General features: G+C 37.6%; 1 protein-coding gene across 2 annotated transcripts in view; it reads left to right on the top strand.

Moving 5' to 3' along the window:
• The window catches only part of LOC149152190 (proteasome subunit beta type-1-like), a 130600-nt gene that overhangs the window by 54881 nt on the left and 61044 nt on the right, over nucleotides 1–14675 (top strand). For both annotated transcript variants that reach the window (XR_016263809.1, XM_089446122.1), the window contains exons 5-6: nucleotides 12902–13031; nucleotides 13145–13287. Coding sequence is in view for 1 of the 2 variants with exons in the window: in XM_089446122.1 (XP_089302248.1) it covers nucleotides 12902–13031; nucleotides 13145–13287 (273 nt within the window). In the remaining variant the exon portion in view is untranslated. The remainder of the gene's footprint in view (nucleotides 1–12901; nucleotides 13032–13144; nucleotides 13288–14675) is intronic.

Below are 14675 nucleotides of genomic sequence, written 5' to 3'. Positions count from 1 at the left end.
GAAAGATTGTTGGGTTTTTCCCTTGGGGGGTTTTGCCCTGTTCGCTGGTCTAAATTTTGGTGTCCCTTGTCTTATTGTCTACTGTGATCTCTAGTGCTGCTCTATTGTTAATGGTTGAAATTTTTATAGCTGCTTGATGATTGGAATGCTCTAAAGAAGTCAAATTATATCATTAGAAGTAGTTATCAGTTTGAAAAATTGTATTAGTCTTGATTGCACTAGTAAATCAACACTCTTCTCCTCATTCATTGAGATATAAACTAATATTGGTATATTTTAATAACTATTGAACTAAATTTTTTAGCTACATCCTTTCGATGATTGTAGTTTTTATGTATTTTCCCATCAAACTAGTGTTGGATTTGCATGGAATAATTGATAGCTATAGAGGGACTCATGGGAAGTACCTCTCATTTGGCCAATGAGTAGGGAAATGAGGATAGGTACCATAGTAGTACCGATGGACGCATTGTGTATCTATCGTACTCCCTATGCTAAGATGACAATGATTTGGGATTAATTGGAACTGACTTTGGGTCAGTAAGAGTGATATAACTCACTCTCTTTTGGAACTGAATTCGGGTTAGTAAGAGTGGTATGACACACTCTCTTCATTGGGACTGACTTCGGATCAGTAAGAGTGCTATTGGGCACTCTCTTTTATCTGGGACTGACTTCAGGTCAATAGAGGATGATGTGATACATTCTCGATCATTTCATCTTCTTCATAGTTCAGCAGAGTAGAGCAGAGTTGAGTAGTGCAAGGTAGTGCATTTGATGGCTGAGATAGTACCGACAAACAGATGGATTAACAGATGGAGTTCTCCCTAGTTAAGAGGGAGTGTTAAAATTGGCAACTAGGGCCAAACTCCACGTGGGTAATCTTATTTATGGCAGCTAATATTTTTCTTGGATTCCTCTCATCGAGAAGTGTAGGATTGATCTAACGATCATTTGATTCCGACATGTATTCATGGAGATATGAATTTATTTGTATTTCTTGACAATTTGTCAAGGTCGGTCAGCATGTAAAATAGTGTTGCACACCCCCAACTAAACCTCAATGTGGGATATAAATAGAGGAGACCTTGAGACATTAGATCATTCATCTCATCCTCACATCTCTCTCCTTGTCTCTTGGGTATACAAATGAAAGAGGACGCAAATCTCACGCGGGAAAGAGGACGCAACTCTCACGTGGGAAAGAGGACGCAATTAGGGCATCATTGTGAGAGGATGCAGTTAGGGCAGCAAGGACGCAGGAAGGTACACCAATCTTGTTTGAGGTGATCTAGGCCCGTGTTGGCCAACGTATTGCCTCCATTGACTGCGACTTTGTGTGGGTAGCCTCTCCTAGGCTAGGGACAACTTGCGTTGACTTGTTGGAGAGCTCATTTGGGACAGTGTTGACTGGTTAGTGTTGGCTGCAGTATGCTGTAGCATTGGCTGTTGTTTTGACCTTATTACATTGACTATTTTGGGCTGCAATTACTGTTGTTGGAGACCGAGTTCTCCTAGATTATCTTGAGGACATTTGGGAGCTGATTGGTCACCCTTGTTATTTCTCTTCAAGGGTTTCTTTACTGTTGTTGTAAATCATAGATTTGTGTATTGTACTATCTCTCTCTTTGCTGAATTATTGAAGAATATAGAAGAAGTGATCAAAGAGTTTCCCCGCATTGGGGTTTGTCCCTGGCTAGCACCACATCTTGTGTCTCTTGTCTTGGCTTGTCTTCTGTTGATTTTATTTATGTTCTATCAATTTTTTACTTTTATGTTAATGTGATTGCTATATTGAGAATTGACATTGGGTTAATAAGAAGAATTGAATTAAATTGCTCTAAGCATAAAACATACCATAATTGAACACACTTGAAGCTGGAAATATGTACTATATGGACTAGATAGAAGTGGCTTCTAGGTGGCTCTACAAGATAAGCATGTTGCGGATGGCAGCATTGAGAAGTACAAGGCGAGGTTTGTGGCTAGAGGGTTCTCTAGTGAAGGCCTCCTTCGGAGTCATATTCTCCAATACTCTGTGAGGACTCTTGTTCTGAAGATAAACAACAATATTGCAGGCTTCAACCCACAAAAACAAAGGCAACCCCTAATCATGAATCATTGCTCTAGCAGCCCCAACAATAGCTCTGTTCTTCCTTTTAGACACCCCATTCTGTTGGGGGTTGTAAGGAACCATGAACTCTCCCCCAATGCCCTCCTGTGCACAGAAGTCAGAAAACCCACCATTGGTGTACTCACCACCATTGTCTGACCTCGAGACCCGAATCTTCCTACTTGTCTGCTTTTCCACAAGAGCTTTGAACTCTTTAAACCGACTGAAGACCTCACCCTTGGTCTTCAGGAAATATATCCAAGTCCTCCTAGAGTAGTCATCAATGAACATAACATAATACTCATAACCACCCAAAGACACGTGAGTCATACAACCACTAACATCAATATGAATCAAGTTTAACATACCTGTAGATCTGCTGTTGCTCGCTGGGAATGGTAACTTGGTGTACTTGCCCAAAGCACAACCTCTTCAGATCTCATAATGCTCGACACTGAAATCAGGAACTCTAGTAGTGATCTCCCTTAGTACTCTCAAGGATCCATGATGCATTGCGCCATCCTATGGTGCCATAACTCGCTCAAGTCTCTATTGCTGGTGGTACTAGTGTGACTGCTGCCAGATGTGCTACTCACCAATGCTCCTATCGACTGAAAATTGAACCTGTATAGTTTCCCAGAGCGGACTCCAATCACTTTGGCCAAAGTGATGGAAGCTCCCATGGGATGCATCAATTCCTGCCCTCCTGAGAAAGTGACGTCAAACCCCTTCTCCTCCATAGAAGACACTGAAATCAAGTTCTTCTTCATCCCCGAAACATACAAAAAATCGATGACCTTCAAAGGAGGCAAAGACTCCCTCTTAAAGGTCACAGTCCCCACACCAACAACTCTCACAGTGTGATCATCTCCTAGTACAATCTCAATATCAAGTGCCCTCTCTGCAAACTCTGAAAAGAATTCCGATGCAACTATCATATGGCGGGAAGCCCTGCTGTCTATGTACCACACATTTGATGATGTACTCCTACCTAAGTCACCACCTGACACAGGGATTCAGGATTCGTAGGATTTAGGGATTCGAGTGTCGGATTTTGACACGTTGACCCCCTGGAATAGGACACGTAGGATTCGTTATATATTATTTTATTAAATAAATATATAAATATATAAATATATATATATATATATTAAAAATTAGATATTTCTTATACAAATTTTAATTAATGATACAAATTTATTGATTTCAAACATAGATCTTCATCTATAGCATGCATAGTACATACAAAATTCAAATACATGTCAGTGGTCACATAAATCATGATTCATAATTCTTTTATTTTCACTTTCCATAGTTATGGAGATGTGTAATTTATTTCATTTTTAATATGGAGTTGATATATAAGATTTTAAAATATCATTAACAAAGAAAAATTTAACGTGGGTTACAAATAAAATATTTCAATACACAAATTGAGTAAAAGATTTTAACATTAACATATATATAAAGAAAATGATTTAGAGAATTCTTATTCCATTAAAGCTGCTTTTTAATTCAATGTATGGGACAAAATATCCACATAATTTTAGGGGTGTGCTGACTTTTTCACCTTGTCATTTGGTTATTGTTGATAAAGTATCCCAAGGATCGAGAAATACTTTCATACTCGCACCGAAAAAGCACTTTCACCTTATCTTTCACCGACAAACCCTCCATGTTTAATCAGACATAATTTCCACGAAATTTTCAGAGCAGTGAAATTCCGTGACATAATTTCCACACAATTCGCTGGCACTAGAATATTCTTGTTCTTGTCGTTTTCAGTGGTCGAGAATTCTTCACGTTGTCATTTCACGACTCTCGAGACTACTGCGTCTCTATAGTGGAGCCTGGCCAACAACGTGAAAACCTAGGAATCTCCTTGCGGCCTTAAAAACTTAGGAATCTCCTTGCAAACAACTCAAACAATGCAAATACAAATGACAAACAGCGTGAAAGAATAAAGGAAATGCGTGCTTTTTAACTCGCGGGAGGCAGTTTTCTGGAATACGAATCCTAAAATCGGGATTCGCTGAGCATGCACGGGATTTGTACAGGATTCATACGAATCCTAGTCAGACTTGTCGAATTCGGTTTTGGGATACAATTTTCCAGCGAATCGTATTGGATACGCGGGATTCGGATTCGACGACATATATCAACGAATCCGGTTACTTAGACTCCTACTAGATGTAGAAGTAATAAATGCAAAGTCCTTGTCAAACTATGAAGCAAACTGCTCCACCTCTGTTGAAGCTGCAGTACCCTTCTTCCCCTTGTTCTCCTCTCAGGACACGAAGCAACATAGTGCCCCATCTTCTGACATGCCCAACATTTGACTTTGGACATATCCGTATCTTTCTTCTTCTTCTTCTCCTTTCCCTTAGCCCCATTTGATGAGGCCCCTTTCTTGGCCTTCCCTTTGTTCTTCCCCCTGGCTGTCAAGGCTACATCCTCCTCATCTGCTATCTTCACCCCACCACTTCCAGTCTTCCGTATCTCCTGCTGCACACAATCATCCTAGAATCTATCCCAATTGGGAAGATTCTCCCTAGAGGTAACAACATCTCCAAAGACCTCCCAAGACTTAGGAAGTCTCGCTACAACTTACTTGACAAACTCCGTGGGTGCAATTGCATCACCAATAGTAGTCAAATGATCACATACTTGTTTGACCCTGCCAAGATAATGAACTACACTTTCAGCGTTTGTCATCTTGATTTCTTCAAACTTTCTTTAAGTACCATCTTCCTGCGCTCATTGGTACTTTGATAGAGAGTGGTTAGAGCTGTCCACTTCTGATATGCATGTGTTTCCTCTCACCTGAGGAACCACATGATCTTTTAGACTGTCCATCAAAATCCTTTTTGCCTTTGCATTATTTTTTGTGAATTCAACAAGTTCATCTGCAGTAGTAGGAGGTACAACCACTTGCCGCAATATGTCCCAAACTGTTGCCTCCTTAAGAACATGGCCATGACTGTTGTCCAAAATTTACAAAACCAAGAAAATGGAGAAATAAACTTTCCAACACATCTTGCTGTCCCAACAATTCAGTCTGTGCGAAATTTCACCTTGCTGTTCGAAAATATTAGTTTGCTGTCCAAAAATTCAGTTTGTTGTCCAAACCACTGTTTTCTGTCCCAAATTACTGTCTTCTTCAAACTGCAATTTTCAGCCTGTAGCTCTGATACCATGTTGAAATTTGATGACTAAAAAGTTTCTTGCAATCCCAACCCGGTTTTAATTTGAACTTATCACTCCCATTCAGTTAAATGCCCTTTCCCGAAAACATACATTCAACATATAAAATTCTGGAAATGAAATTTTTAGATTAAAACACATGGGACTGTCAACCAATGTTGCACGAAGCGGGGGCGAAGCGGAAGCGTTTTTTGGAAGCGGGGACGCGGAAGCGTCATTTTCCAAAAATATAGGAAGCGAAGCGTCCGCGGAAGCGTCTGCTATATATATATATATATTTTTTTTTTGCATTTATACTCAAAACAAACATCCCAAATACCAAATTAGTTGTAGAAGACATGAAAACATGCATATTTTTGCATAAATCAAGATAGATATAACATCCATTGTACATTAATGATTAATTATTCGAGCATCAACCATTTAGATGCATCAACCATCTAGAATCTAGATTCTTCTCCTTTTGTCTAACCTTTCACTTTGTAAAGTCACACTTAGGAAAATAATTATTTTGGACACTTTTCCCTGGGTAGAGACTAACCCATGGGAAACCACTTGTCCAAGGTACATTAAAAATCAACATTTTGACAATCTTCATATCGAATCCAATGTGTCAACTTTTAGTTCATCAAATGCCTTACGAGACAAACTTCTTCATAGCTGATTTGCACAAGCCTTCACATCTTCTTTCTTCGTATTGTAACAAAATTCTTATCAACTCCCAATTATTGGTAGTATCTCTATCAGCGTTAGTACTGTCAACCCAATCAATGTGTTCCTGAATCGAACCAATCAGAGCTCCCTCTTTACGACTAAGGTAGGTGAACTTATTCTTTTGTGCTACCATTTAAATGACTTCTTCTTCCTTCTTTTAAATCTTCATGCTTTTCCATGTTCTTCCAATTCTTCCATTTGCTAATCAAGCTTTAGATAGATTTTGTCTTGACCTGCAACCTTCATTAGAAGACTATGAAAGAACAAAAGGAAAAGTGCAAAGATAAAATAACATTACTAGTAATCAAGAAGATGTAGAGTACTTATCTTTTGAGGAGGGTCAGCTCCCTCTTAATCTTGGACCTGTTCACCAACCTTGTTCTCATATAAGCATGATGTCATTATCATCAAGGGTTAAATCTACTTTTTACAGTAAAAACGATTAGATAGGGTTCTTGTTTCTAGTGTTCTTGTTAGTCCAAACTTTGCTAGGGTTTATAAACCCTACATGCCAAAGTCCTCAAGACTTGATATTCAAAAATTGCAAATTCTAGAAACATGCTATAGAGTTAGTTGCAAAATCCTAGAGATGCTATTTACATGCTTTCTTTCTATATATGAGATTTCATTCCTAGATCATAAAACCTAGTCTACATATGCAAGGAGATTCTGGCATGTCAGTGATCTCTACATAGGCCCATTTATGATGCATTCAACATTGCTGTCTTACAAGAGATCATTAGATTATGATATGGACTAAACAAGATTTATACATACCTTTTTCAAGCTTACCTTATCCTTGTAGATATTTGATTCCTTGACCTCTTTCTTCAGTTGACATGTGTCATCTTCCTTCAACAGAGGGGCTTCAATCCTTCAACCATTGTACTAGTATACAAACCACATATAGTTCTTTGGGCTGCTTGCAATGTCTTTTGTTTTGGATCATAGAATTTGCACATTCGTTGTTTATAGAGGAATGTAGTCTCGTTATACTCTTGGGACTTTTTTATATATACCTATCTGATAGTTCGACTTCGTGGTGGAATTCATTCTCCTATTATGTATAGGAGAGGAGTCTATTGCTACTTCACATATTTGTACCACAGATATGTGCTTCATATATTTTCAAATTTCGATCCTTGCTTGCATTGTATGATGCTTTCATTGAGATATTGCTTCCAATTTCGTTGTCCTATTCTTCATTGTCATAGGCTTGAGGCTAGATGCTTGACCCTTGAGAAGTCTCAGTGTTCAATTGGTCTAGTTCATCAAGAAAAACTCGCATATCATTGTTCCATAGAGAATCTCATATACTAGTGCCATAGAAGGCTCAAATTGTCTCCACAAAAGGTTTTGTCACAGGTTTAGATCTTCCTTCGTTTTGCTCTTCGTTGTTCTTGGTAGTATAGGTGCTTCATATTCTAGTGCTATAGAGATACGCTTCATCTAGCTTCAAATTCCACAAATTTTAGCTACTTCCATAGACTACAAATGGAAATGTTTTGGAAATATATGTTGTATTGTTACATGTCTTGGATACATGCCACACACTGTTTTATGTTTAAAACTTGCAGCCACATAGTTGTAAAATGATGCTTTTACCTTGATAAGACCAGTATTGTTGTTTAAGGAGATTCGACCTCCAAAGGTCTAGTCTTCATAGTGTCACTACAAGTTCACAAAATTTGAATTTCTATTTACCTTAGTAATTTAATTAACTTCTTCGATCTGCGCCATCACTTGATATATATGCTTAGAACTTGCTTATGTATGCCAGTTATGATTCATCCACAAGATTGTAAGAGATTTCAGCAAAATCACATAGAGAATCATTTGTCGACGCGTTTCGAACCAACTAGTGTGGTTCATCCACAAGATGTTTAACCAAACTGTTTATGCATGTTTGTCACATCATAGAGATATAGGTGTCATAGAAGTCTTGTTCTATCACAGAGATGGATTCTACAAGCATAGTTTTAAAACTAGGCCGGTCTGACCCAGACTCGACCTGGTTGACCGAGCCATACCCCTGCCCAGACTAACTAGGTCAATTATCTGGTTTGGCGACCGATTCGTTACTTAACCCACCGAGTTGGTCACTGACTCGGCCGGTTCGGTAACAGACCAAACAGACCGACTGGCTCGACTTAAACCAACTGGTCTTGGTGGCGGGAAAAAAGGCAGGCTACGCAGACTTGGATTTTTTTGTTTGTTTAAGCTATTTCCTAGCCCCTCTAACCCTTTCCCACGCCTATAAAGGTGACCCAACCCCCTCATAATTCCTCACAACTATCTCATTGCATTTGTGTGAGCTTTTGTGAGGAGTTTTGAGTAGTTGGAGTTGGTTTTTGGAGTAGCGTTGAGGAGGTTCTGGGGCGATCTTTGGAGCAACATCGGGGAGTTGGTTTTTGGAACAACATTTTCCATTGAGGAGTTGGTTTTTGGAGCAACAATGGTTATGGGTGCATTTTGATATAATAGATATATTCACGAGCATACTTCGTTCAGGGGTTGCCTTCTCTCTATTATTCTAATGCTTTGAGTTTGGAAACATGAATGAAAATATTTAAAAATATGATTTTTCATTAAAAATTAAATATTTAATGTACTTTTTACAAAGACCTAGTTATTTGAATCAAGTAGTCCGAGTTGATACTGATTCAGAGTCTGAGTCAGAGTTGACCCTTGGCCATTTCCGAGTCCGAGTCTGAGTATGAGTTTTAAAACATTGGCTACAGGAACTCACATTAGCATTATTACAAAGAATTGCATCATCAAGGAGATACATGTCATAGTACCTTTACCAAATCTTCCATGCCACAAAGATCAATTCAAGGTCTTGGCCTTCTAATTTTGGTTCCATTCACAGTCTTTTGCTCCAGCAAAATGATAAAAAATAAAATGTTGGAAGTTTGTTCACAAAATTTTGCACAAAGGTATATCACAATGATACAAATTTGAACTTGTTTTCTTGATTCCATAGGGATGCTTGAGAAAGCTTGACCTTTCGTTCTTCCATAGGGACCTATTTCTTTGATGGTGCTCATGCCCTTTACCATTGCTCTGATACCATGTTGAAATTCCGATAGGTAATATAATCTCTTATCATGATAATTACTTGTGATTGATATATATTCTTTTCTTAGTTTTTTACTCATTTTTTTATGTTATCAAGCAAATACATAATAACAAATCATAGAGAACATAATGCACAAGAGACAAGAGACACCAGAAATTAGGCATCAAGCCACGACAAAACCCCAAAAGGGGGAAAACTCAATAATTTCTTCTCTTATAGAATCAGATCAAAATGAGTTATCCAGGACTCAAAACTAAGACCAAAACTGTCACAAAGGTTCCAAGTCAACCCTCCTCCAAGTCTCCTCCAACAAATCAAAGTGAACTAAAGTCAATGTTGGTCAAACTTTTGAAATCTTGTCATCACCTGAATTTCGGCCGTGCAGTACTCAAAAAAATTCGCATGTGTGAGCAAAACTAGGGTAGGGAACTCATCTTTTGTCTCTCCTTTGGCTTTCCTCTTTATCCTTTGACTTTGGATATCTTCTTCTCGGTTTTGGCATTGAAATGGATGTGTGTTGATGAATGATGAATAATTGTCCAAGTGGTCGAATTGACTTGTATTTATAGTTGTCTAGGAGGGTCGAAAAGGTGCCACATAGGCCGACTAGCCAACGAGCGCTGACTTGGTCTTTGTGATTACATTTTTGACTTTTGACTCAAAATAAAAATTTCTTTCTTTTCTTACAAAATTTCCAAATGGGACTTGATTCGAATAAATTTATTTTGACTTAATTGGCCCTATAAGCATGAAGAACATGCTAAGACTAAAATAAAATAATAATAATAATGAATATAATAAGTACATCAATAATACATTTGATTACATTATGAAGACCGACACTAGTTACATTTCCAACAATATGTACCCTTGCTATTTGTGTATAATGGGTTAGATTCATATAGATGCATAGGAATATAAATTATGTTTGTTTGTTTGTTTGTCAAGTTGTCTGTGATCCTCCAGGCTTGACCCGTGGCTTGAGGAGTCGTGACCCAAGGGCATCTAATCTATCAAAGTCACCCAGGGATCGCACCTGACTTGGGCCACACTAGCCCTAAGTTGACTGGATTTTTAGCATGTCTTCTCCCCCTAGCACAGGGCACAACCACCCCCCGTGAGGTTTGATCCTGGGTCGCCTTGCTGATGAGGCCCATTCTCAACCAGTGGTGCTAGTGAGACTTGACAGGAATATAAATTATTAATTTAAGTTTTCAATTTTCAATTTTTATTTTTTTATTTATGTATTTTTTGGTTGACTGATTTTTCTTGGTTCTCGGTTTTGGGGTCTATTGAGTAATCTAGGGGCAACAAAGTAGATGATTTCTCTTGCTTTAGTTAGCTTCTTCTTTCCCTTTTTATTATTAGTGTTCTCTTTCATCAAACAACTATTATATCATAAATAACAATGAGACAAAGGACACAAGATATAAGCGATCAACAAGGGCCAAAACCTCTGCAATCTTGAGAGGAAAACCCACAAGAATTCTTCTTCTTATAGAAACTTCAATTGACGAATTCCAAGACCTAAACCCTTGACCAAAAACTCCTCCAAGACCAAGTCAACCTTGCTTCTTTTGCCAAATCTAATTAGCTACTCTTTCCTTGTCTTCAGATTTAGTCTTCCAATACCTTGATTGCAATTTCGACCTGTCTTCCTTCTATTTCAGCTTGCCTGCAATCTTCGGCCCTTGCTTCAGAAATCCTAGTAGCACATGTGGGATGATAAAGGCAGATTTTAGTGCGTTCTCTCCTTTGCTTGTCTTGGAATTTTCTTCTTGTGAATTTGTCTAGCAAGAATGATCCTTCTTTATGCTACAATTTGGCTCCTTCAAGATTTGCAATTCCTCACTGTAGAAACCCTAGCTGTAATCACACATGCAAGATAATTAGCCCAAGAACAACCCCTAAAAATTTCTCTTTTCTCCTTCCTTCCCTTCGTTGCACAAAAGACTTCTTTTCTTTTCTTTTTCACACTTCACTTCCTTGTTGTGGATGCTTGATTGATGCCTCCTTAAGTGAGGTCGAGTCCTCCTTTGTATAGGCTACACACCCATGCAATTACGTCGACTTGACATAGATCCTAGGCCGACATGTAATCTTGTGTAAGCTGATTGCTCATTTTGAAGGCCGACTTGCTTGAAGCACTTAGACAAGATCTTGGAGGGTCTTTTGACTCTTTCTTTGACTCAAATAAATTTCTTTATAATATGTAACATGCCCAAGAGGGGTCTTTCATACATGACAATGACTCCCTAGACTTGTAGACTCAATGACAAGCTCTAGAAGCTCTCAATGGGAGCTTGACTTATAAAATAAATTCTCTTGAGCATGGAACCCATGCCTCAAGACTTACAGTAATAAATTTATTCTTTTCTTTTCATTAAATACATAAAATCATAATTACATATGTCATTACGAAGACCGAACCTAGTTACATATTTCAAGAGGGTCAATAGGTTTGATGACTGGTCCGACTTGCTTGAAGCACTTAGACAAGGTCTTGGAGGGTCTTTTGACTCTTTCTTTGACTCAAATAAATTTCTTTACGATATGTAACATGCTGAAGAGTGGTCTTTCATACATGACAATGACTCCCTAGACTTGTAAACTCAATGACAAGTCCTAGAAGCTCTCAATGGGAGCTTGACTTGTAAAATAAATTCTCTTGAGCATGAAACCCATGCCTCAAGACTCACAGTAATAAATTTATTCTTTTCTTTTCATGAGAAACATAAAATCATAATTACATATGTCATTATGAAGACCGAACCTAGTTACATATTTCAAGAGGGTCAACTGGTTTGATGACTGGTCCAGTTCTAATAGCATTGGTTTATTTAAGTTGAACTTTTGAGTCTCGACTCTAGATACTGATGACTGAGTCTTTGACTCATCACTCTTTACTACTTTTAAGTTAGTAATTTCAATTTACTGTTCCAGTCTTTAGACTTTAGCATCTATTTTTTTCCTTAGGATTAATTAGGTTCTAAAATAATAAATGTTGAATTTAAATCAATGTACACAATATTTTACTATTTCTATTTCATTGAATTAATGTATTTCATTATTGAATTTGTGTGTGTGCGTGCCCTGCTATCCCCCTGTCCTAGAAACATGGTGGAACATTGTGTATAGTCTCTAGAGTATGCAAAGGAACAATATTTTTCTGTTACATTCACTGCCGAGTAAACTGTTCCTCAGTTGTTTGATTATTTTGTCTTACAAGGTGATATCATTTAGTATTTATAATGGAATCAAAGATTTCTGTATTTTGGAGGATTTTTATCGTTTTCATAATTCAAGAGCTCATATTGCAGAGAATGCAAATGGGCAATCTTTTCTGACATATGTTGCAACTTGCTTCTATGTAGATAATTCCGTTAATTTATTGGCTGGGATTTTCTGTTCATTAGATTATTGTTGTCATTGCTTGAATTGGTTTATTCTCTGGGATTTTGCTTTGAAATGCTTTGCTGAATCAAGAATGTCACTGCTTTAGAGGATGCTTATTGTTTTTAATCATTATAATAGTGATACAGATAAATATCCATATATTGGCTATGAGAAATATACATGTTCTGGTCCATTACATCAAATTTCATCATGTTACTTGTGGAAATTGAACCTGGGCGGGTAGGATCCCAGTCATTCCTCCCAACCACCCGAGATAAACCCAATTGACTTTTAAAAAGGACATGGGGGTGGGCTTTTATATAAATGTGTTTGTGTGTATTTATAGCTATTTATATTTTAATAGCACGGCTAATACAATGGGCTAATTGCAGATTTATCAACACCAGCATAACAAGCAGATGAGCTGTCCTGCCATGGCACAGCTTCTGTCGAATACTCTTTATTACAAACGATTTTTCCCATACTATTCTTTCAATGTTTTAGGTGGCCTAGACAATGAAGGTATGCCATATATCTCTGAGTATATTTGCTTTCACTAATTATACAATATAATCGTCTTTGCTTTGTTTTAACTATGCATATTTAATTCTTCTATGCTGTGGAAATTGTTACAGGAAAGGGCTGTGTCTTTACATATGACGCAGTTGGCTCATATGAACGAGTAGGATATGGTGCACAGGGGACAGGTGGGACACTTATGATGCCCGTTCTTGACAATCAGCTAAAATCTCCTAGTCCTCTGCTCTTACCAGCTCAGGTATGTTAGAATGTTTTCGTCTGGGGAATTTTTTATATTAAAATATAAAATAGTTTCTCAGAACAATGGGAATGTTTCAAGAGGAAAGGAAATTTTCGATGAGCAAACTGCTGACAATTAGTGCCATAGCTCATTATTAAGAAATACATCGTACTTACCCCAAAATACTTAAGTGATCCAAATGACACTGCGAGAACATCATCCTTGCATCATGTAAGGAATCAGAACTCCTCCATGAGTATGTCATTCTTGCGCCATGCCATTTCATATTTTATCATGATCAAGGTTTTAGGATTTATGTTTTCATGTTGGGGTGTCATTGTCCCAAGCCACATGAATGCTGGCAGTCATTCATTCATGGTAATGTAATATAAATCAACCATACCCATCATTTCAGACATAGCTTAGCATTCTGCTTGATGAAAAAGGTAGAGGTTTGCACATGCACTTAATAATCACACTGTTTCTCTGCAGTTAGCACAGTGTCAAGTTTCAATTTCTTTCCCTTATCAGTAGGAAATTGTGCTAAAAGTTGTTTTTAACGTTTCATAAGCACACAAAATTGTTTAGTGTCTTTCTATGTATGACACAAAAGACCACATACAGACTCCATAATTACAAGCATTTCCTAACAGATCTATTTTAAATAATTCCTGCTTTTACTGCAATGTTGATTTTGAGAGTCAGATACAGTGTTGCAAACTGCCTGATTTTTATTGCAAAACCATGAGGTTTTGATCTAGCTGATTTGATTGTCCGAAAAAATCAGCAATTTTTTGAAGGTCAAAAATCACAATTATATCATAAACTGCACAAAAAAATTCATGTGATTTTAGTCACTTTATGTGGTACAAAAGTACAAAGTACTTTATTATATTAAAGTTACTTTATGTTTGTAAAGTGACTTTATGAAAAAAGTACATGGTGTTGGAAAATCAAAGTATTTGTAGATTAGAGTTGACTTTCCTTGATAATTACTTGTGATATTAGTTGGCATTTTACTACATTTAATTTTTCTTCATCAAGCAATTACCAAAACATGAAGATCACAAAGACACAATGAACACAAAATATAGGGCTCCAAGCCAGGGCAAAACCCCTCCAAGGGGAAAACCTTGAAAGAATACTTCTCTTTCCATAGAGTCAAATCAAAGTGAGACTTCCAAGACTCAAAGACCAAGACCAAGACCAAGACCTCCTTCAAGCACCAAGTCAACCCTCCAACAATTCCTTCCTAAAATAAAGTCAGGTCAACAAGGTCAACAAAAGTCAAACTTCAAAATTTTTGGTCAAATCAATGTTTCAGCCCTCTATTCCAGATCTGCACTTCAGACCTGTAATTCTTGAACTCCTGCAGTTACCCATAAACCCTAATCTCGCATTAAAGC

The sequence above is a fragment of the Pinus tabuliformis genome, chromosome 9, assembly GCF_031772625.1.
Source record: "Pinus tabuliformis cultivar Carrire ecotype Pingquan chromosome 9, CPIR1, whole genome shotgun sequence".
In the NCBI taxonomy this organism is placed as follows: Eukaryota; Viridiplantae; Streptophyta; class Pinopsida; order Pinales; family Pinaceae; genus Pinus; species Pinus tabuliformis.
This window is presented reverse-complemented; position numbering and strand designations above follow the sequence as displayed.